General features: G+C 41.7%; 1 protein-coding gene across 1 annotated transcript in view; it reads left to right on the forward strand.

Moving 5' to 3' along the window:
* Positions 1-25,173, forward strand: part of LOC124619654 (coiled-coil domain-containing protein 170) — a 451,315-nt gene that overhangs the window by 261,440 nt on the left and 164,702 nt on the right. The window contains exon 6 of the mRNA XM_047146186.1: positions 15,865-16,032. Within this exon, the coding sequence (XP_047002142.1) occupies positions 15,865-16,032 (168 nt within the window). The remainder of the gene's footprint in view (positions 1-15,864; positions 16,033-25,173) is intronic.

Consider the following 25,173-nt stretch of genomic DNA (forward strand, 5'->3'; position numbering starts at 1 on the left):
GACGATTTCCATGAACTTTTCGTTGGTATTTTCACAAGTATACATTTCATACCAGGTTTCTTCACTTAATCTCTGTATAAAAACGTTTGTTTGTTACTCAATCTTCTTGTTTCTTTTACAAGTTCCTCTTTCTCATTTGTTTTGCTTAGGGTGCGAAAAACAGTGAACTGTGCATATTGATCAGTGAATCCAGTATTAAGATTCCCAGCACAGAATTTGCGATTTATGTTGAGCTGGTTGTTGGTGTAACTCTTGTAGGAGAATCTATGAAGGCTTTATGTGATATGTCTCCAGTAGGGCCATTAAGCTTTGCTGGCCTTTTAAGATTCCCTGAAAATCAATATTAAAATCTCCACATATGATCAGTGTTTTGTTGAAGTTTTTTGTAGTATTTGAACCTGCTTCTAGTTTATGACAGAAACCAGTTAAGTTCCCACCAGGCTCCTATATACACAAATAACTATTAATTTTAATGTGGATAGTTCAATTACAGATACTTTAAAAACTTTCTCTTCAGCTAACAGTTGAATGGGTTTTATGTTACAGTAGTCAAAACAAGTTTTAATAAATATACAGGGCCCTCCATGGCTATATTTGGTTCTAAAGAATGATGATGACAGGTTGAAGTCTGCTGGTTTTGTGACTGGCATTGCATAGGCAGCCAGTGTCAGTTATACACATTACAGAAGCGTTTTTTAACTCATCAATAAATAAAATCTTATGTTGACTTAATTTGCTTAGCAATGATTGGACAGCTGGGTGAATCAGCATGAAATTACAAGATCTTTTAGACTTTATTTACTTGATCATTTACTTTTATTTTGTCAATAAAAATCGTTCAGGTGTACTGGAAGTACTGTTTTCCTTTTCCCTGCTGCGCTTATTCTTCTATTATCAGCTGCTGCAGAATTTTCCTCTATGTCTGGCTCCCCTCTTACTTATTTAGCTGCTCCAGTTGTTGATTCTGCTGTTGACACTATTGTTGATGATTTTGCAGCTGGTGTTAAGAGCTGGGTCTGCAATTGGTGGAGCTATTACTGCATTCGTTGCTATTGCTGTGACTGAATATTGGGGGTATCTTGTTTCTTCTTTTGTTGTTGTTGATGCTGGTGACTGTGGCCTTGTCACAGTTGTTTCCTTTGAATATTGGGGGGGGGGGGGGGGGGATGATTTTGCATTTGAGTGTTTGATGCCTCGTGTTGATAATTTCTTTTATTTTTGCGACAAGCAGTTTTCTTATGTGTGGAATCTTCACCCAATATTGTTAACATTTACGAGTTGTACATTTCTGAAATTTTGCAAAGGAAAGAAATTTGTCGGTTGGCGTTGATTATTTCTTTATTTACGCATGACCAAGATTGTAAGTCATGCCGATGTGGCATGCTCAACACTAAAATATTTGTGTGTTGACTGTCCTTGTTTTGCTTTGTGAATTTCGTTTTCGTACAAGTCATTTGACCCACCAAAAGCACAACAAAGTCTTCAGAGGATAAGTCAGCAATGTCTGTTTATCGCACATGTTTGCAAACTTCCGACGTAGAAGCACCACGCTTTAGCATAAGCGATTGTTTGTACAGTGGACTAACCGTTCAGAAGACGAGCAAATCCACCATGGCTGGCTGCCATAACAACTACTTTTTTCGTTCGGGTTTCTTTGCATGTTTGGAAGGACCGCCAGCGCTATAGCCAAAACATTCAACATCAGCACTAGACAGATACTTGATATTTAAGTAACGCAAGTGTTCAGGTCTTTCAGATTCTTTTTCTTTCATGACAGAAACTGAGTTGTTAAGCATTCTTTCGGATGTATCACTCCGCGTATTTGTAGTTGCACATTCAGCTCGCAAATGATTTTTATCACATGCACAATGTTTCTTATTTGCACAGTTGACTGCACACTAGTCTGCTTGTGAATACGATATTAAGCCCCTATTACACGATGCGCGTAAACCGTACACCTATGCACCAACGCCCCAAGAGTGCATATCTGTAACTACATGCTGGTTCACGTAGACCTATTATACCATTCACGCGGGGTACACCTGGCGCTCATGCGCAGTAGAGAGTAATAACGCTTGAAACGCAAATAGAACCGTCTGCTCTCTTGTAAAGTCGTTCGTTCTACAGCGCGAAACAAGGGGGACCGTGTGACATATTGAAACGTCATTACTTCAAATTATGTGAGCTCAAGGCTCCTATTTAATAAGAAACTCTTTTTTATCATTATTTATGAAGTAATTGTTATTCTATTATGTAGGTTACTATTGTTCTGAATTACAGACTCGGCAGTTAGTGTTGCATTACGATAGTTGGTTACACAGGTACACGCATATCTAAATTTACATTAGCACATGGAGGACCCACTTGTTTTTGGAGCTATAAGGAAGAACGAGGACGAAAACGAAAAGCCAGACGTTGTTGAGTTCGACCCTGGCTGAAAGCAAGGAACGAAGGCAGAGAATTGTATTGCTTGTGAAAAAGTGGGGCCGGAGATCCGCAAGAATTTCGGAACTTCGTGAGGATGGACATCGCCCGTTTCGGGAAGCTGCTGTCAATGATAGAAGATGGAAGTAGCAAGTATGACACAGTCACGAGGGAGACTTATCTCACCTTCTCTAATGTAAGAATTAAATCATATGTTTATATGTTTTGTGATAATACCCGCGTAGATCACTGATAAAATACCAGAACATACGGTACCCTGTTAAGTTGCGGGCTGGTTGTAACATTACGTTTCCTGGGAATCTTTTACGAGTCTGGCTTTTAGCCACAGAATAGCACAGCCCACCATTTCAAAAGTTGTTGTGGGTGTATGCACTGCAATTTGCAACACTTTAAAGGACCAAACCTTAAAAGTGCACTTGTGTTATTTTTCCAAGTTTGGAAAATGAAATGCACTCAATTTTGCAGTCCTCGTCTGTTGCACTGGGCGAAACTGCACGGACTTCCCCGCCATCACTGCCCGTTTCTCTTTTCTGGCATGCTGAAAGAACGCAAGAGATGCAATCAAATCAAACATGAACTTTCGTAAGCGAAGGCATTACGATACAAATCGAAAGTCACCGTGTAAAGTTATAAGCATATTACTCAGAAAGAAATGATTGCCAAGGTATCGCATTATGATACAGCGGGTACATGCATACACCTGTCCTCGCTGTATGCCTGAATTTAGATGATTAACGCCTCTTTGCTCCATTTAATTTCTATAATACAAAGTAATCAAAAGAAAAAATGCTGTCACAAATAGCTAGTATAAAAGGAAGTCTAGTGGCAAAAAAATGTTTTTTTTTCTTTTTTGCATTTATGAAAACCTACTTACTGAAAAAAACGCGGAAAATCCCCAACACGAAAATCTGAAACTAGTTACTAGCCAGTAGCCACCGAACAATAAGCAAACAACAAGCAGAAAGCACTAAGGTACCACCATCTGCGCATGCGCGAGTTGTCGGCCCCAGATACAGTTTCTGACCACACAAAAAAGGATCAATGAATATTGCTGTTCTTTGGTGCAAGTAGACAGTGGAGCAGTTATGATTAACAGCACGGCAGCAATAACGAAACTAACCTAGCAGCTTGAAAATTACAAAGATATAACAACAAATAAATAAAGCATGCATCATCAACGTAAAACGACAGTACTACCAAAATAAACAAAAATATAACTAAATTGCCGGTAATAATTGACATACCGTCGTATATCTTCAAGACTCTTTCAGTTCAGTTCCTTCAGTATCTCTGTGACATTTTACCTTGGATCAAACCAATCTGTGACCATTTGTGCTGCCCCTCTCTGTCTATGTTTAATATCTCCTGTAGTCCTATTTGGCACAGATTCCATGCACTTAAACAATATTCTAGAACCAGTAGCATGAGTAATTTGTAAGCAATCTCCTTTGTAGACTGATTGCACTTCCCCAGTATTCTACCAATAAACCAAGGCCTACCACCTGCTTTACCCACAAGTGAGACAATATGATAATTCCACTTCATATCCCTACAAAGTGTTGCACCCAAGTATTTGTATGAGTTGCCTCATTCCTACTGTAACTCATTGATGTTATAGTCATAGGATGCTACATTTTTTGCTTATTGGGAAGTGCATGGTTTTACATTTCTGAACATTTAAAGCAAGTTAACAATCTTTGCACCACTTTGAAATCTTATCAAGATTTGACTGAATGTTTATGCAGCTTCTCTCAGATGGTACTTCACTATAGATAACTGCATCATCTGCAAAAAAGTCTGTAGATACAATTAATGTTGCCTGCAATGTCATTAATATACAGCATGAACAACAAGGGTCCCATCACACTTCCCTGGGGCACTTCTGAAGCTACTTCTACATCTGACAATTATTCTCCATCCAAGATAACAAGCTGCACCCTGCATACCAAAAAGAGTTGCAGATTTTACTTGATACCCCATATGATCATACTTTTGACAATGAGTGTGTGTGTGTGTGTGTGTGTGTGTGTGTGTGTGTGTGTGTGTTTTACTGAGTCAAATGCTTTTCATATATCAAGAAATACTGCATGTACCTGACTGTCTTTATCCAAAGCTTTCGGTATGTCATGTGAGAAAAGTGCAAGTTTGGTTTCACATGATCGATGTTTCCAAAATCTGTACTGCTGGCTTTGAGTAGGTCATTCTGTTCAAGACACATTATGTTTGAGCCCAAAATATGTTATAAGATTCTACAACAAATCAGTTACAATATTGGATGGTAGTTTTGTGAATCACTTCTACTGCCCTTCTTGTAGACAGGGGTGTCCTGTGTCTTTTTACAAAAACTGCGATGGCCTTTTTGTTTGAGGGATCTATGATAGATAACACTTATAAGAGGAGCTAATTCAGCTGCAAATCCAGTACATAACCTGTCAGGGATTCTATTGGGCTCTGGAGCTTTGTTCAGTTTTAACAATTTCAGCTGTTTCTCAATGCTACTGACACTAGTACTTCATTTCATTGATCTTTCCAGTGGTGCAAGGAACATACAAAAATGGAGTTGTGCATTTCAGCATTTGCTTTGCTAACCTCAATTTCAGTTTCTGTCTCATGTGCTAGGGACTGGACGCTAACTTTGGTACCACTATCAGATTTTATATATGACCAGAATTTGTTTGGGTTTCATGAAATATTTGACAATATTATGCTACAGTAGTCATTGAAGGCATCATTCAGTTGTCCTCCTATCAGCCAAACATGTTTCATTCAGCATCTCTCTGTCCATAGCCCTACACTTTGTTTTACACCTGTTATGCAATAGTTTGTGTTGCTTTACAAGTTTCTTTACAGTGACTGTGTACCAAGGAGGTTCCCTCCCGTTATGAACTGTTCTGCTGGGTACATTTCTATCCAGAGCAAGGTCAACTATTCTATTAAACTTGGGCCACAGTTTCTCTACATGCTCCTGCCCTGTGCTGGAAGTTTCAAATTCGTTATTAAGATATGACCCTACTGATTTTTTTATGTACTGTACTGAACATATAAATCTTTCTGCATGTTTTGGTTGTCCTTTGTACTTTGGTAATCATTGATGCTACAACCACATCATGGTCACTGATACCAGTTTCGATGTGGACATCATCAAAGAGGACAGGCCTGTTTGTTGTCATTAGATCCAGTATATTTCCATCATGACTGGAGTTCCTAACTATCTGTTCTAGGTAGTTTTTCACAGACGGCATTTAGTAATGTTTCACATAATGTCTTATTGCACCCACCACTAACAAAACTGTAATTTTCCCAATGAGCTATTGAATGATGAAAGTCTTCACTGGTGATTACAGTGATTTGGGAACATACATACAAGTGAACTGCAGTTTTCTATAAAGTGTTCCATTACATAAGAAGATGAGTCTGGAGGATGGCAGATGGAGCCAGTTATCATTTTATGTCCATCTGTGATACTGAGTCTTGCCCAAACAGTCTCACATACAGTGTCAGTTTCTGTCTTGGTGGATTTGAGTTTCTTGTCTACTGCATCAAGTTCACCACCCCCCTTTCTCATTTGCTTATCTTTCAACATACACTTAAATTTTCCCCAAAAATCTCATTGCTATCAATTTCAGGTTTCAAATAGCTTTCTGCACCTAGTATTATGTGAGCTTCACTTCTTTTCACAGACACTTCGAACCCTGCTCGACAAGATATTAATACTTTCACATGTGGGAGGCATTTCTTGCAATCTTACACTGATACTTCTGGGTTTCCTACAGCTGTCATTTTCTGGATTAGAAGGAGGATCTTGCATTGATACTTCTGGGTTTCCTTCAGCTATCGTTTTCTGGATTGGGTGGAGGGTCACTTAATCTAAAAAACCTGTGTGTACACCCACACACAGTCAGCTATCTGAATATCAGCCTCTGATATGTAGTACATACCTGACCCATTTTGGGGCTTCTACAGTTGCAACCCTACGGCACAAGTCCAGGGAGTTTGCAGCCTAGCTCGTCACAGAACCCACAAAGTCTATGGTTCAGTCCTTCCACTCTACTAAGTACCAATGGACGATGATCATTTCTGGGGACAATCATGAGATTCATCGAAAATCTATGCACAAGGCTGGTCTTCTCAACCTTCCCTGCCAGTCTCTAGACTCACACAACAATGACCTCGGAGCCCATTTGACAGGCATCATTTGTTCCAGTGTGCACCTCAGTCTTCAGCTGGTTGCACCATGCCCCCTCAGTGGCTGCTGGAATAGTCTCTTCAGCATGTCGAATGAATCCCTCAAGCATACTCACTGAGTGCACTTTGTGTCTTTTCCTTACCGTTGCTGCCATTTCCCTAAGGGGTACCATCATTTTCCATACGTTTGAAAGCCAATGATTAGTAGACCTCTACCCTTTTGTGTTTACTCCTCTTAACACTGGACAAAAAAGGTTTCCCCAAAACAGGTGAAATGAGTCCCATTAGTTCAGTGTCAGTGAAAGACAGCACTTCAAACTTGTTGGTTAGGAAGATCAGTACAACACCATGAGTCCTCCCTGCTCCTGCCCATCTTGTATAGGACGCCTAGATGTATCGCTGACACATCACTCACAGTCAAATGGGTGAGTAATGACAGATCCTGTATTTCCTGCAGAGGAGACAGGAATGAGAATAGTACTTGTGGTACCTCTGGTACCAATATCACAGGTAGACAACTCTCGGGAGCACTTTCAATTCATCGATTCACAGGAGCTGCCAATCATGTGCCATTAGTCAGGACAGATTCCATTTACATACAAATGTCAACCAGCTCATTCCGTATTTGAGAACAACATTTACAGTGGGGCTGCAGGGTTGCTATAATTAAACATTAGTTCCCCACAATCATAGAACAATGAAACTAAGTAGAAACATTTGTAAGGCGGTGTGGAAGAGGAATAATAAATAAACCATTGAGAGAAGCACATAACAGTCTGGAAGTTTATATGGATACCATTTCAAAACTGTTTGCTGCACTTATTCAATGGTGGACCGTGGAATGTTCAGCCGTCATGACAGCTTGTGCCCTGCTAGAAGATTGCACATTGTGTCCAACATTCTCAACCATGGCAACAGAAACTTCTCCAGCAACTCATGGCACAGTTGGCTGTTGGACTGTCCGAGGATCAATTCACAAATTTCCAGTTAATTTGAACTTCCAAATTGTGTTCTTCAACCCTGGTGTGAAAAGAAGACCTCTCTGCATTCCTTTAATGCACTGATACTCATGAAGAGCAGTAGTGCTATTGCTGTTCTTTTTGGTGTTGGGTTGGTGCGTAAGCTCATAGTATTTTTTCATAAGTTCAGTAAACACAGCTGATACACATAACAAACTTTAGTCATCACTAATATTTTCTCCTTCACTATATACAACAGTCTGCCAATGCTGCGGTAACTTTTTGATATCATGACTATAGAAATCATGTGGTTTTGAGGCAAAGAATTTATCAAACAATGTTTGGAGCACATTTTCATCCGGAGAGGAAGTTCCTTATAAGTTGTTTGACAGAGATCAAAAAAGGTGAAAAGCTAAAGATGCAAGGTCAGGTGAATAAGGTGGGTCCAGAATGACTTTCCACCAACTCCTCATAGTGTTTTTTGTCAGTCTAGTAGAATGCGGGCAGGCATTATCATGGAGCAGCATCACTTTGCACAGTCTTCCTGGTTGTTGTTCTTGAATTGCATCTACAAGACATCTCAGTTGTTGACTATAAATGTCAGCGGTGATAGTTACATCGTGGAGAAGCAATTTGTACTACACCACACCATCGCTGTTCCACCGGATGCATAACATTATCTTTCGTGGATGTATGCAGGTCTTTGTTTGGGTTAAACCATTCCTTTATTTTCTGTGTGTTAGCGTAAAGACACCATTTCTGATCACCAGTAATGATACAGGATACAAATGGTGAATGCTGTTCATGAGCCAAATGATGCCGAGCAAGCAGAGATGCAAATATGGCCATCTGCTGATTTTTAGGATTTTGGCTTAGAGCATGTGGTACCCATACACTTGATTTTTGAACTTTTCCCTTTGCATGCAAATGTCACATGATGGTGGAATGAACACAGTTCATCACATTTGCCAGTTCACGAGTACAGTGATATGGATCATTGTAGATTAATGTATTTAAACAGTCCTCATTAAACCCCAAGATCTCCCTGAGTGTGGAGAGGCACTGATGTCAACACAGACCTCCTTAAAATGAGAAAACTATTTTCTTGCCATATCTGTCCAATATCATTATTCCCATACACAAACCAAATGTTTCTGGCTGCCTCTGCTGCTGTTACCTCTCTGTTGAACTCAAACAGAAGAATATGTCAAAAATGTTCAGATTTCTTCACTTGGCAGTCCGTTTTCTAGCATCCACTTCTCCACTTACTATCTTCAAATGACAAAATGAAAATAAAACTCAAATAGCAATAACGAACTACAAATAAAAAATAACAATTGATAAAAAAAAACCTATAGCAACCGGAATGCCAACATGCAAAACAAAAATTGTCTTTACTTATGCACCAGCCCAATAAAACAGCTTTAGAACTAAAGCCATGCTCAGTTTCTCCAGACTCATGTTGACTGTCAGCAACTCTATTGCACATTGGTGAGTTTGTTCAACCCTATGTCACCATACCAGTATGGGTGCCTAACGAAAAGTCATGACACTAACACCACTAACAACACAAAGCCTACAGCACACAGTCTGAATATCACTTCTATAAAGTTAGGCACCCATGTGGTAAATAGTTTTCCACCTACACTGGCTCAAATAGTAAAAGTTTAATTATAACCAGCCTGTGCATCTGACTGAGTACTGAAGTAAATTAATATTTGTGTTGTATGAAAATAATATTTCCCGGGGCAAATGTGGACTCTGACCATAATTTATTCATTATGAACTTCAGATAAAAAGCTGAAGAAACTGCAGAGATGTAATAAATCACGAACAGAAATGGCTGAGAGTTTCAGAGGCAACATAAGTCTATTATTGATTGAAATAGTGGAAAGGAACACAGTAGGAGACAAACAGGTAGATGGGGAAGGCAGCAGAGGAACAAATACACAAAGAGACAAGGCTCCATAGAAATCCTTGGATTAACAAACATACTGCTGAATTAAATTGACAATTAAGGAGAAAAACTAAAAACATGTTAACGGAAGCAGACAAGCCAGAATGTTGTTGTTGTTGTGGTCTTCAATCCTGAGACTGGTTTGATCCAGCTCTCCATGATACCCCATCCTGTACAAGCTTCTTCATGTCCCAGTACTTACTGCAACCTACATCCTTCTGAATCTGCTTAGTGTATTCATCTCTTGGGCTCCCTCTACGATTTTTACCCTCCACGCTGCCCTCCAATGCTAAATTTGTGATCCCTCGATGCCTCAGAACATGTCCTACCAACCGGTCCCTTCTTGTAGGCAAGTTGTGCCACAAGCTCCTCTTCTTCCCAATTCTATTCAATACCTCCTCATTAGTTATGTGATCTACCCATCTAATCTTCAGCATCCTTCTGTAGCACCACATTTCGAAAGCTTCTATTCTCTTCTCGTCCAAACTATTTATCATCCACGTTTCACTCCCACACATGGCTACACTCCACACAAATACTTTCAGAAACGATTTCCTGACACTTAAATCTATACTCGATGTTAACAAATTTCTCTTCTTCAGAAACGCGTTCCTTGCCAATGCCAGTCTCTACATTTTATATCTTCTCTACTTCGACCATCATCAGTTATTTTGCTCCCCAAATAGCAAAATTCCTTTACTACTTTAAGTGTGTCATTTCCTAATCTAATTCCCTCAGCATCACCCGACTTAATTCGACTACATTCCATTATCCTCATTTTGCTTTTGTTGATGTTCATCTTATATCCTCCTTTCAAGACACTGTCCCTTCCGTTTAACTGCTCTTCCAAATCCTTTGCTGTTTCTGACAGAATTACAATGTCATCGGCGAACCTCATGGTTTTTATTTCTTCTCCATGGATTTTAATACCCACTCCGAATTTTTCTTTTGTTTCCTTTACTGCATGGTCAATATACAGATTGAATAACATCAGGGAGAGGTTACAACCCTGTCTCACTCCCTTCCCAACCTCTGCTTCCCTTTCATGCCCCTCGACTCTTATAACTGCCATCTGGTTTCTGTAAAAATTGTAAATAGTTTTTTGCTCCCTGTATTTTACCCCTGCCACCTTTAGAATTTGAAAGAGAGTATTCCAATCAACATTGTCAAAAGCTTTCTCCAAGTCTACAATGCTAGAAATGTAGGTCTGCCTTTCCTTAATCTATTTTCTAAGATAAGTCGTAAGGTCAGTGTTCCAACATTTCTATGGAATCCAAACTGATCTTCCTTGAGGTCGGCTTCTACCAGTTTTTCCATTCGTCTGTAAAGAATTCGCGTTAGTATTTTGCAGCTGTGGCTTATTAAACTGATAGTTCGGTAATTTTCACGTCTGTCAACACCTGCTTTCTTTGGGATTGGAATTATAATATTCTTCTTGAAGTCCGAGGGTATTTCGCCTGTCTCATACATCTTGCTCACCAGATGGTAGAGTTTTGTCAGGACTGGCTCTCCCAAGGCCGTCAGTAGTTCTAATGGAATGTTGTCTTCTCCCGGGGCCTTGTTTCAACTCAGGTCTTTCAGTGCTCTGTCAAACTCTTCACACAGTATCGTATCTCCCATTTCATCTTCATCTACATCCTCTTCCATTTCCATAATATTGTCCTCAAATACATCGCCCTTGTATCGACCCTCTATATACTCCTTCCACCTTTCTGCATTTCCTTCTTTGCTTAGAACTGGGTTTCCATCTGAGCTCTTGATATTCATACAAGTGGTTCTCTTTTCTCCAAAGGTCTCTTTAATTTTCCTGTAGGCAGTATCTATCTTACCCCTAGTGAGATAAGCCTCTACATCCTTACATTTGCCCTCTAGCCATCCCTGCTTAGCCATTTAGCACTTCCTGTCGATCTCATTTTTGAGACGTTTCTATTCCTTTTTTCCTGCTTCATTTACTGCATTTTTATATTTTCTCCTTTCGTCAATTAAGTTCAATATTTCTTCTGTTACCCAAGGAGTTCTACTAGCCCTCATCTTTTTACCTACTTGATCCTCTGCTGCCTTCACTACTTCATCCCTCAGAACTACACATTCTTCCTCTACTGTATTTCTTTCCCCCATTCCTGTCAATTTTTGCCTTATGCTCTCCCTGGAACTCTGTACAACCTCTGGTTTAGTCAGTTTATCCAGGTCCCATCTCCTTAAATTCCCACCTTTTTGCAGTTTCTTCAGTTTTAATCTACAGTCCGTAACCAATAAATTGTGGTCAAGGTCCACATCTGCCCCTGGAAATGTCTTACAATTTAAAACCTGGTTCCTAAATCTCTGTCTTACCATTATATAATCTATCTGATACCTTCTAGTATCTCCAGGGTTCTTCCATGTATACAACCTTCTTTCATGATTCTTGAACCAAGTGTTAGCTATGATAAAGTTGTGCTCTGTGCAAAATTCTACCAGATGGCTTCCTCTTTCATTTCTTAGCCCCAATCCATATTCACGTACTATGTTTCCTTCTCTCCCTTTTCCTACTCTCTAATTCCAGTCATCAATGACCATTAAATTTTTGTCTCCCTTCACTACCTGAATAATTTCTTTTATCTCATCATACATTTAATCAATTTCTTCATCATCTGCAGAGCCAGTTGGCATATAAACTTGTACTACTGTAGTAGGCATGGGCTTTGTGTCTATCTTGGCCACAATAATGCATTCACTATGCTGTTTGTAGTAGCTTACCCTCACTCCTATTTTTTTTTATTCATTATTAAACCTACTGCTGCATTACCCATATTTGATTTTGTATTTATAACCGTATATTCACCTGACCAAAAGTCTTGTTCCTCCTGCCACTGAAGTTCACTAATTCCCACTATATCTAACTGTAACCTATCCATTTCCCTTTTTAAATTTTCTGACCTACCTGCCCGATTAAGGGATCTGACATTCCACGCTCCGATCCGTAGAACGCCAGTTTTCTTTCTCCTGATAACGACATCCTCTTGAGTAGTCCCCTTCTGGAGATCCGAATGGTCGACTATTTTACCTCCAGAATATTTTACCCAAGAGGACACCATCATCATCTAACCATACAGTAAAGGTGCATGCCCTCGGGAAAAATTATGGCTGTAGTTTCCCCTTGCTTTCAGCCGTTTGCAGTACCAGCACAGCAAGGCCGTTTTGGTTAGTGTTACAAGGCCAGATCAGTCAATCATCCAGACTGTTGCCCCTACAACTACTGAAAAGGCTGCTGCCCCTCTTCAGGAACCACACATTTGTCTGGCCTCTCAACAGATACCCCTCCATTGTGGTTGCACCTACGGTACAGCCGTCTGTATCGCTGAGGCACGCAAGCCTCCCCACCAATGGCAAGGTCTATGGTTCATGGGGGGCAAGCCAGAATACAGGTACCTAAAAGTTAGAGCAACAGAAAGTTTAAAATCACAGCATTCTCTTCAAGTTCATTTCCCTTGTATAACTCTAATAGATTCCTTCCACCTTTCGACTCCCCCTTTTTTGTTTCTTAATGGTTCAGCATGTAAGCTCTTGGTATTCATACAGCTGCTTCTCTTTTCTCCAGAAGTTTATTTACTTTCCATACAGGCAGCATGTCTACCCCCTAATTATGCATGCTTCTACATTCTTGCATTTCTTATCTAGTCATTGCTACTTTGTCATTTTGCAGTTCCTGTCAATCTCATTTTTTGGACACCTATATTCTCTTTTGCCTGCTTCATACACTGCATGTTTATATTTTATCCTTACGTCTTTGAGATTCAGTGTCTTGAGCATCATCCAAGAATTTCTTCTTGGTCTTGTCTTCCACATATTTTACCTTCTAATGTGTTCACTATTTCATCTCTCAAGACAACCTGTTCATCTTCCTTTGTGCTCTTTAACCTCACTTCACTTAATCATTGCCTAACAGCCCCAATCAAAATGACAACAGCATTTAGTTATTTCTACTCATGCAAGTCCCATGTCCTTAATTTCCCACCTTTCTACAGTTTCAGTTCGTGGAAAAAAGCACAGGTCACACTCATCTACAAGAAGGGTAGTAGAAATGATCCACAAAACTGCCATCCAGTGCCCCTGACATTGATTGGTTGTAGAAGCTTAGAACATTTTCTGAGCTCTAACATAATGGATATCTCGAACAGAATGACCTCTTCAATGCCAACCAGCTTGGATTTCGGAAACATCGATCATGTGGACCCCAACTCTCACTTTTCTCATATGACGTACTGAAAGCTTTGGATCGAGACAGTCAGACAGATGCATTATTTCTTGATTTCTGAAAAGCATTTCACTCAGTACCACACATACACTTATTGTCAAAAGTACGATCATATGGGGTATCATGTGAAATTTGTGACTGGATTAAGAACTTTTTGGTAGGGAGGATGCAGCATGTTGTCTTGGATGGAGAGTCATCGTCAGATGTAGAAGTAACTTTGGGTGTGCCCCAGGGAAGTGTGTTGGGACCCTTGCTGCTCATTTTGCATATTAATGACCTTGCAGACAACATTAAAAGTAACAGCAGCCGTTTTGCAAATGATGCAGTTATCTAAAATGAAGTACTATCTGAAATAAGCTGCATAAATATTCAATCAGATCTTGATAAGATTTCAAGAGTGATGCCAAGATTGGCAACTTGCTTTAAATGTTCAGAAATGTAAAACTGTGCACTTCACAAAATAAAAAAAAAAGACAAAGTATTCTATGACTATAACTTCAATGCATCACTGTTGGAATTGGCCAGCTCATTCAAATACTTGGATGTAACAGTTTGTAGGGATATGAAGTGGAATAATCATATTGGCTCAATTGTGGGTAAAGTAGGATGTAGTCTTTGGTTTATTGGTAAAGCACTGGGGAAGTGCAGTCAGCCTACAAAGGAGATTGCTTACAAGTCACTCATGCAACTGGTTCTAGAATACTGCTCAGGTGTGTGGGATTCATACCAAATAGGACTAAGAGGGGATAGTGAACATATACAGAGAAGGACAGCACAAGTGGTCATAGGTTTGTTTGATCCATGGAAGAGAGTCACAAAGATACTGAAGGAACTGATCTCTGCTTAACCATTACATAATCTACTTGAAATTTCCTGGTCTCTTCAGGTCCACTCCATGTATAAACTTTCTTTCCTGATTTATAAACCAAGTACTAGCAATGATTAAATTGTGAAAATTCTATCATATAGTTTCCCCCGGCCCATGGTCTCCTATAATTTTTCCCTCTTGTTGTTTTCCTACTATGAAATTCCATTCCCCCAACTCAATTAAATTTTTGGATCTCTTAACTATTTGAATAATTTATTTTATCTTGTCATACATTCTTTCAATCTCTTCATCATATGTTGAGTCAGCAGGCAATGAAGGTAAACTACTGTGGTGGGTGTTGATTTCTTGTCCATCTTGACTACTATAAAGTGTTCATTATGCCATTCATAGGAGTCTCTGTATTGATGTTTCTTATGTATTATTACACCTACTTCTGCATTACTTGATTCAGAGAAATAAATTTCCATTATTTCTTTCCATAGCTTTCAGTTCTACACAAGTTCTCCTGCTCAGGATACAAGACTATCAATCCCTGAGAGCTAGACATCCATATGTGTGTCATAGTGACGTAAACAGTTTTCATCAGTCTTGAAGAATCATTTCTTGGTTAATGTCATATGTATTTTACATTAAGGTCATTGAATAGTATGGAAGACTAATACGTATACATCCAGGGATTACTTCTGATACATAACCAAACTTATCATGTATTACACATAACAATGAAAATAATCAATTTTTGACAATGAAATGTAACTGGATTGATAAAATATCTACTCACCAAGTGGAGGCAAGACAACACACATATAAAAGAAAAGGACTGGTGCAGTCCCCAACAATCAAGCCTTCCTTCTCAGCCCGACCCGTAAGTCTCCATGACCTGGGGTTCTGGGTGACTTTGCCAAACTCTACCCCTTTCCCTAAGCCCCTCCAGTTCTTTTCCTTTCACTCCTATTCATTTCCCTTCAACTCTTGTGCCGGAAGATGGAGCCACTGGATCTGAAAGCGTGTGTAACTAAAACCTTTTTTATATGTGTGTTGTCCTGCTGCTGCTTGGTAAGTAGACTTTTTATCCATCCAATTATATCATCTTGTATCAGAGTATCATATAAGGCTATATAGGAAATTTAATAATTGTATCTATGCTGTTTAATAAGTTAACATCTATCACTAATCTCAGGAGATTTTCCATAGCTCATTGTCGCATTTCTTTCTGTGTAGCCATAAAATTTTATATGCTCTGATTTGTGTGCAGGAGACCACACGCCTGCGGGCAAAGTCAACTGATGCCACTGAGAACCTAGCTTCAGCAAGTACTGAACTGAGAAGCTGTCGAGATGCTTTGGAAAGAACTATGGTTGACAGAGACTCACTCCAAAGACAAGCTGCAAGCCAGCTGCTTGAAATAGACAGGCTCAGGCAGGTGTGACAAAATAAATATACACTCCTAAAGAGTAAATATTGTTCATAGTCATTATACATGTAGCCTAGCTAACTATTACAAAAACAGTACATCCGAAGTAAAAACAGCCCTTTATCAATAATGTGCACATTCCACCGTATATAAAAACCTCATTATGCTTAAAATCTGGAAATACTTTCAAAAATTACAATTTAAAAATTGTAACATTTGTTGATCGCTATGCATTTTTGTGCTCGTGGAATCACACACAGACTCAACTTCAAGCAGAACTACAATACTGAGTGTTTTAACACTAAAGTATATGTTTTCCTTCAATTGGTCTAACATTTCAGGGTTATTTTTGCATACTTTTGCTTTTAAATATCCCAATAGACATCAGTTACCAGCTGCCAAGTCCAGCTTCACAGACCATGACGACAAGATTTAGACTAATTACAGCATACGCAGAGGTGTTTAAGCAGTCATTCTTTCTGTGCTCCATATGAGACAAGAATGAGAAGACATCGTAACATAGTACTATCCTAAGTACCTTCTTCTATGCACTTCACAGTGATATGTGGAGTATGTATGTAGATGTATGGGTCCCACATACTTGAGCAATATTCTAGTATGTATCACATGAATGAATTGTAAGAAATCTCCTTTGTAGACTGATTGCAATTCCCTGGCATTCTACCAATAAACCCAAGTCTACCATTTGCTTTTCCCATGAATGAGCCTATGTGATCATTTCATTTCATATTCCTACAGAGTGTTATACACATGCATTTGTGTGAGTTGGCCGACTCCAGCAGTGACTCATTGATACTATAGTCACAGGATACTATGCTTTTTTGTTTTGTAAAGTGAATGGTTTTACATTTCTGAACATTCAAAGCAAATTATCATACGTGCATCATACTGAAATCTTGTGAAGATCTGGTTGAATTTTTAGGCAGCTCCTTTCAGACAGTACTTCATTATAGACAACTGCATCATCTGCAAAAAGTCTGATGTTATTATTAATATTGTCTGCAATGTCATTAATATACAACATGAACAGCTAGGGTCCCAACACGCATCTTTGGGACACACCCGAAGTTACTTCTACATCTGATGATGACTCTCCATCCAAGGTAACATGCTGTGTCCTCCCTACCAAAAAGTCCTCAACACAGTCACAAATTCACTTGATGCCCCATGTGTTCATACTCTTGAAAATAAGTGTAGATGTGATACTGAGTAAAATGCTTTTCAGAAAACAAGAAATATTGCATCTACCTGATTGCCCTGATCCAGAGCTTTTAGTATGTCATGTGAGAAAAGTACAAGTTGGGTTTCACATGATTGATGTTTTCAGAATGCATTATGGTTGGCATTTAGGAGGTCATTCTGTTCAAGAGACCCTCATTACGTTTGAGCTCTGAGTATGTCCTAAGATTCTATAACAGATTGATATAAAGGATATTGGATGGTAGTTTTGTGGATCACTTCTACTACTCTTCTTGTAGATGGGTGTGACCTGTGCTTTTTTCCAAGAACTGGGCATGGTTTTTGGTCAAGGAATCTGTGATAGATTATATTTATAAGAGGGGCGAACTCAGGCACAAAAGTCAGTATAGAATCTGACAGGGTTTTCATCAGATCCGGGAGCTTTGTTCAGTTTCAACGATTTCAGCTGTTTTTCAGCACCACTGACATACTTATTTCATTGATATTTTCAGTGGTACACAGATTAAATTTGGGCAACCCTCCTGGGTTTTCAATTGTAAAGGGACATTTGAAAATGGAGTTAAATGTTTTGACTTTTGCTTTGCTACCCTCAATTTCAGTTCCTGTCTCACTCACTAGGGACATATGATCAGAGTTGCTTTGGCTGTGAAATATCATTTGACAATATTCTGCTATAGTAGTCAGTGAAGGCATCGTTCATTTCTCTCTCTTGACAGCAAAATACTTCTCATTCAGCATCTATAGCCCTACGCTTTGGTTTACACCTATTATGCAGTATTCTCTGTTTCCTTAGAAGTTTCTTTACAGTGACTGTATACAACAGAGGTTCCTCCCATTATGGACTGTTTTACCACACCCACCACTAACAAAACTGTAATTTTCCCAATCAGTATTGGATGCTTTGTCTCTACTGATGATTACAGTATGATTGGGGAACTTACTTACAGATGAATTGAGGTTTTTGTTGTGTCTAGACAAGACAGCCTAGACACAATGAGAGGAAGCCGAAAGGCACGCGCTAAGTTACAGCAGGATGGCGTGAGGTCTGAAACAGGATACGTAATGAATGCTATAAAGAAAAGTACGTAGCTTCTGGAATACTTAACTTTAATCCTCTTTAGATACATGCAATGTTACTAATGGCACCTTGCTAGGTCGTAGCCATTGACTTAGCTGAAGGCTATTCTAACTATCGGCTCGGCAAAGGAGCGAGGCCTCGTCAGTATAGTCGCTAGCTACATCGTCCGTACAACTGGGGCGAGTGCTAGTCCGTATCTCGAGACCTGCCTTGTGGTGGCGCTCGGTCTGTGATCCCTGACAGTGGCGACACGTGGGTCCGACATGTACTAATGGACCGCGGCCGATTTAAAGCTACCACCTAGCAAGTGTGGTGTCTGGCGGTGACACCACATTCCTCCCCCGCAAATCGGCGAACGGTCGTGTTATAAGGCTTCCGCCCGCCGTGGGGAGGATCCCATGTTGACGTATGCGATGAGGTGGGGAGCCCAACAACAGGCGAGGCTGTGCCACCCGCACCCGGCCATTCGGTCCGAGGGGAGCTAGGAAACGCCTGAAAACCTAGTCCAGGGTGCACGTCAACATGCGGTGTATGCGCCCATAAAGAGACAGGGGGGGGGGCCGAAGGGTCGACCTCCATTGCGTTGGGGTATCCGACGTGCGATGACGTCATGTGGTCCGGAGCGGGCAAGAGTTCCATGGCGGAGGACAGCTGGTCACGGGAAGCGATCGGCGGCGCGTGACCCAGTGAGGCGCTTGGTGGCTGCAGCGAAGCGTCCACTGCGGGCGGCGCCGGCTGGAGGACAGGCGGCGGCGGCGGAGGCGGTAGCGGCGCGTCGCCATGGGGCAAAATGGAAGGCATCGTCGGTAACACCTGGGGATGAGGCGAGCCAGTAGATGGGTCCCCAGGGCGCTGACCGGACGGCACCGTCGCTGAAAGCAGACGGGGAGCGGCAGAACCCGTGCGACGACAGAGGCACAGCTGATTGAGATGCCGACGCACCTCACCAGAGGCCCCCAAAACCAAATACATCGCGCGGCCGAGGCAGCGAAGAGTGCGCCCTGCGAGCCAACGCCGTGAACCTCGATAGTTGCGATAGAATACAACGTCGCCTGGAGCAAAAGCAGAAGACTGCCGCTGCACAGGAACCTGATGCGGCGGGTGCAGCAAAGACATCAAGGTTCGATGAGGACGAGCGTGGAGCAACTCAGCCGGCGAGCGACCATCTCGGGGCTGAGAGCGATACGAAGACAGAAAGAGCAACAATGCGTCCTCCCGAGAATGCGACTCTTTCAACTTCAACATCTGTGACTTGAAAGTCCGGACCAATCGTTCAGCGACACCATTTGACTGAGGCGAAAACGGCGCGGATGTTAGATGTTGAATACCATTGGCCTTGCAGAAAGACTGAAATTCTGCAGACATGAATTGTGGGCCATTGTCGGAAACAATAGTCTGCGGAAGACCTTCAATGCAAAAGATAGCAGACAACGCTTGGATGGTGGCAGTTGACGTCGTGGAAGACATCCGGACAACAAAAGGAAAATTACTGAAGGCATCTACCAGGACCAACCATCGAGCATTCCAGAATGGACCAGCAAAATCGATGTGCAAGCGTTGCCAAGGGGAAGTGGCTTTTGGCCATGCAAAGACTGTCCGCGGCGGTGCGGATTGTTGTTCGGCACACGCCATGCAAGAAGAACACATATTCGTAATCGCAGCATCGATTCCGAACCAAGTTGTTTCGTTCGCACTATACCCCAATGTCCTTGGTGAAGAAGCCGTAAAACAGAGTACCGTAACGAACGTGGGACCACGACTCTGGACTGATCATTATCAGAATGCAACAACAAAACACCACGTCGTACAAAAAGTCTCTCCTTATGAGCAAAAAATCGGCGAACCAACGGATCCTCGATCCGAGACTTTGACAAAGGCCATTGCGTAGCAACAAAACGCAAAACAGTAGCAAGGACAGGGGCAGCAGCTGTGGCTGTAGCTACACGACGAAAATCAATCGGAAACGATTCGACCACGTCATCAGTTTCCGCATCAATGAACATGCAAGCAAGTGTGGAAGAATCGAATGCTCTATCCTCAGCAACAGGCAAACGGGGCAACGCATCGGCGTTTCCGTGCTTAGCAGTGGACCGATACAAGATATCGTAGCAGTACTGCGAGAGGAAAATAGACCAGTGAATGAATTTCTGCGCTGTACGCGGATGTACAGGCTTGGTAGGATGAAAAAGCGATGTCGAAGGTTTGTGGTCTGTGATGATGGTAAAGTGACGACCATACAAGAAATCATGGAACTTATTAACACCAAACACGAGAGCCAAAGCTTCTTTCTCTATCTGTGAATAATTTATTTGCGCAGACGAGAGCAATTTGGACGCAAAGGCAATAGGGCGATCGTGCGATCCATCTCTGTGCGCAAGCACAGCACCGATCCCGAAATCCGATGCATCTACCATCAACAAAAGGGGTTTCTGGGGATCGAATGGCGTAAGGCAAGTATTTGAAAGCAACGCCGATTTCAACTGGCGAAAGGCGCGTTCGCATTCCGCCGTCCAGACGAACAGAACACCTGTACGGCGTAAGCGATGAAGCGGAGCTGAAAAGGAAGAAGCATTGTGTACATTCACTCACACCTTGTGATTCAAAATCGTGTAATGTTCTTACGACCTCATCACGCAATGCGTGGGGAACATTGCGCGCTCTGAAAAATTTCGGTTGCGTGGTTACTTTCAGTTCCAAATGTGCTTCATAGTTCTTAGCCCAACCAAGGCCCGGCGCAAAAATGTCTGCAAATTCTTCACATAGCCGAGAAACACTGGCGGAAGGCACAGTCTGATTCACTGATAGGACCTGATTTACTATAGACATGTTAAACAACTGAAATAAATCTAAACCAAACAAGTTCACTGCAGAAGAAGAACGAAGGACGTAAAGAGACACAAGTTTTGTTTGTCCCTTGTATGTTGCAAGAAGAGTACACTGTCCTAACACAGGGATATTCTGACCTGAATAACTATTTAACTGAACATTTGCGGCATGCAACGGAGGTTTGCCCAGTTGTTTGTACGTGTCGTGATTGATCAATGAAACTGCAGCTCCGGTATCGAGTTGGAATGGGATCACTTTGCCTTCAAAGTCCAAGTCTACAAAAAGTTTATTGTCCTGCTGATGACAAGAGCGACTGTCTCGTGCAATTTGAACTGATACAGGTACAGCATCACTTGCTAATTGACGTGATTTCCGGCGACGTCGACGCACAGTATTTGTGGGACGAACACAGTCACTGTTAGAGACAGTGGCACTGGACGAAGTGGAATTAACTACATGAATGTCCATGGGCGAAGGTTCACGAGCCTGAGTATTCTTGGTTCGATTCCGGCGTGAAACAAAGGGCCTGGAATGGTTGTGATTGTCTGATCTGAGCTTTTTCTGGCAAACACTTTGAACATGTCCTTTCTTATTACAGAAAAAGCAAATAGCTTGGCGTGATGGGCAATTTTCACGCGAATGTCTAGTAGCACACCGCGGGCATGATTTCACTGCATTTGGATGCTGGCGCGGCACACCTGGTTTAGAGCGTGGCGGCAGCTGCGCGGACATGTGCGAGGGCAGTTTACCGGGCCATGCAGTGCGCCCGGCGGGCCGGTTAATGTTACACACGGCTGGCGAAGTTGCAAATGATTCCCGAGCAAAGTCAAGTGTGTCTTGTCTATCCAATATGTCGATCACTTGTTGAAGGGAGGGATTAACTAGTTTCAAAATCTGTTCCCGTATGTGAACATCAGAAACGTTCTGTGCTATTGCATCACGTACCATAGTATCTGAATAAGGGAGTCCACATTCACACTCAAAAGCACAATCCCGAGTAAGGCCTTGCAATGTTGCAACCCACTCCCTATCAGTTTGACCGGCCGTACGTTTTGTATGAAAGAACGTATACCTTTTTGCAACGACATTGACTGTTTCTTTGAAATAGGCATCCAAAGCCGACAAAATTTCTTCGTAGGACAGAGTTGCTACGTCGCATCGGGGAAATAATTTCACTATCACACGGTAGGTGGACACACCTACACAGGCCAATAAAAAAGGCTGCCGCTCGTTACCTTGAATTCTGTAGGCGGCGAGATGCAATCCAAATTGGTGTGACCACTCCGTCCATGTTTCCTTAGCTGAGTCAAATTGCCGGAATGTGGGTGCCACAGCATGTTGTGGCTGTGGTAGCGGTGAAGCGGCGGCGGCCACATCGTTTTGCAGTGCACGTTGACCCTGGACGAGCTGTCCAAGGGCATCCAATAACGCCTGCGTCTGCTGATTCTGCAAGCGATAAAATTCGGACAGTACATCTGGCGAAGCCATGACACAAGTAAATGTAAGCAATTAGAAAGAACAAGACCCTTTCCGTTGACTCGTCGCCAAAAAATGTTGTGTCTAGACAAGACAGCCTAGACACAATGAGAGGAAGCCGAAAGGCACGCGCTAAGTTACAGCAGGATGGCGTGAGGTCTGAAACAGGATACGTAATGAATGCTATAAAGAAAAGTACATAGCTTCTGGAATACTTAACTTTAATCCATCCTTTTGGTACATCTGGAGATTGTGGCAATACAAGTGAGACTCTTTAGATACATGCAATGTTACTAATGGCGCCTTGCTAGGTCGTAGCCATTGACTTAGCTGAAGGCTATTCTAACTGTCGGCTCGGAAAAGGAGCGAGGCTTCATCAGTATAGTCGCTAGCTACGTCGTCCGTACAACTGGGGTGAGTGCTAGTCCGTATCTCGAGACCTGCCTTGTGGTGGCGCTCGGTCTGCGATCTCTGACAGTGGCGACACGCGGGTCCGACATGTACTAATGGACCGCGGCCGATTTAAAGCTACCACCTAGCAAGTGTGGTGTCTGGCGGTGACACCACAGTTTTCTCTAAAGTTTTCAGTTACATCAGGAGACGGGTTTAGTGGGTGGTAAAAGAATCCATTTATCATTTTATCCCCACACCTGATACTGAGTTGTGCTCAAACAGTCTCACATGCAGCTTCATTTTCTATCACAGTGGATTTGAGTTTTTTGTTTGCTGTGACGCATACACTGCCTCCATTTCCCATTTGTGAACCCTCTCAAAATACACTTAAATTTTCCCCAAGAATATCTCTGCTATCAATTTCAGGTTTCAACCAGCTTTCTGTACCTAGTATTACATGAACTTCACGGCATTGCATGAACGCTTCAAACTCGGGCACTTTGTTGCAATTAGTTTACCATTAGGATTGTAATTCTCTCACCAGTGGGGGGTATTTCTTTCGGTCTTATACTGGTGCTTCTGGGTTTCCTAGAGCTGTTGTTATCTAGATTCGATGGAGAGTTGCCTAAGCTAAAAAGCCCTTGTGTGCACCCACACAAACAGTCATCTGCCTGAGTAGCAGCCTCTGATGTGTAGTACACACCTGACTCATTTATGGGATCCAACAGTTTCAACCATTTGGCACAAGTTCAGGGAGTCGCGGGCTAGCTTGTCACACAACCCTCGAAGTCTCTGGTTCAGTCCTTCCTCTTGACTAAGAACCAAAGGACCATGATCAGTTCTGGGGCCAATGCTGTAAATAGTGAGCTTCATTGAAACTCCATGCACAAGGCTGGCCATCTCAACCTTCTCTGCCAGTTGCTGGAATGACCCAAGTATGACTTCAGAGCATAGACAACAGGCATCATTTGTTCCAATGTGTGCCACTATCTTCTGTTGGCTACACCCTGTTCCCTCAGTGGCTGCTGGAATAGTCTCTTCAACATGTTCAATGAGGCCCCCAGTCATACACACTGAGTGCACTTGGTGTCCTTTCCTGTCCCTTGCTGCCATTTCCCTAAGGCATACATCAGTCGCTGTATGTTTTAACTCCCCCTGGACAAAACAGGTTTCCCCAAAACAGGTGAAGTGAGTCCCACTGTCTAACTTCCAGTTTCTGTGAGAGAGAGAGCACCTCAAACTTGTTGGTTAAAGAGATCTGTACAACACCGTGAGTCCTCCCTGGTCTCCATCCACCCTGTGCGGGACTCCTAGGCCTCCATTGACACACCACTCACAGTCAAGTGGACAAGTAATGACAGATCCTATACTTTATGCAAAGGAGACAGGATCCAATAGTACTTCAGGTACCTCTGGCACCTGTGCCACAAGTGCACAATTCTCAGGAGCTCTTCCAGCACACCAGTTCACAGCAGCTGTCAATCATTTGACAGTAGTCAAAGTGATTTCCAGCTGCTTGCAAATGTTAACCAGTTCATCCCATGTCTGAGAAAAGCATTCACAGTGGGGTTGCATTTTGGCTGGTGCATCTGCCTGAGTAGCAGCCTCTGATGTGTAGTACACACCTGACTCTGGACTTTATTATTTTTTTATTTTATTTAAATTAAGGCCACTGATTAGCTTTCAATCTGTTGAGCTAAATAGTTTCTAATTCAATATAAGAATTGAAGTAAGTACACAAAATGAGATTTCTATCAAGGCAACACAAAAAACCTGTGGTAAAAATTGCTAGTTTCCTAAAACATTTTGGGGTTAAGTATAGTTGTTTGCAACCTCAAATACAGAGTTATTTACAATAGATGCAGATAATATGTAGGGCTATTCCTCTTTAAGGGAAAACTATATGTAACACAATATGTTAGTTAGAATATCTGCTACCATAACCAAATAACAAATGCCAATTTACCACAAATCACTTGTGAATTATGCAAAGGACAATGGTAGCTTCTAAAAATTCTCAAAAAAGGCACATTTATTTGCACTGATATACAATGAAATTCAGATGTGATGTATTCTTGGCAGAACTGTGAATCATGAATGCTGATATGCTACGAAATAAATTGTGTATTCAAAGCACTCACACTGATAACTCGCAT

Source organism: Schistocerca americana, chromosome 6, assembly GCF_021461395.2.
Source record: "Schistocerca americana isolate TAMUIC-IGC-003095 chromosome 6, iqSchAmer2.1, whole genome shotgun sequence".
In the NCBI taxonomy this organism is placed as follows: domain Eukaryota; kingdom Metazoa; phylum Arthropoda; class Insecta; order Orthoptera; family Acrididae; genus Schistocerca; species Schistocerca americana.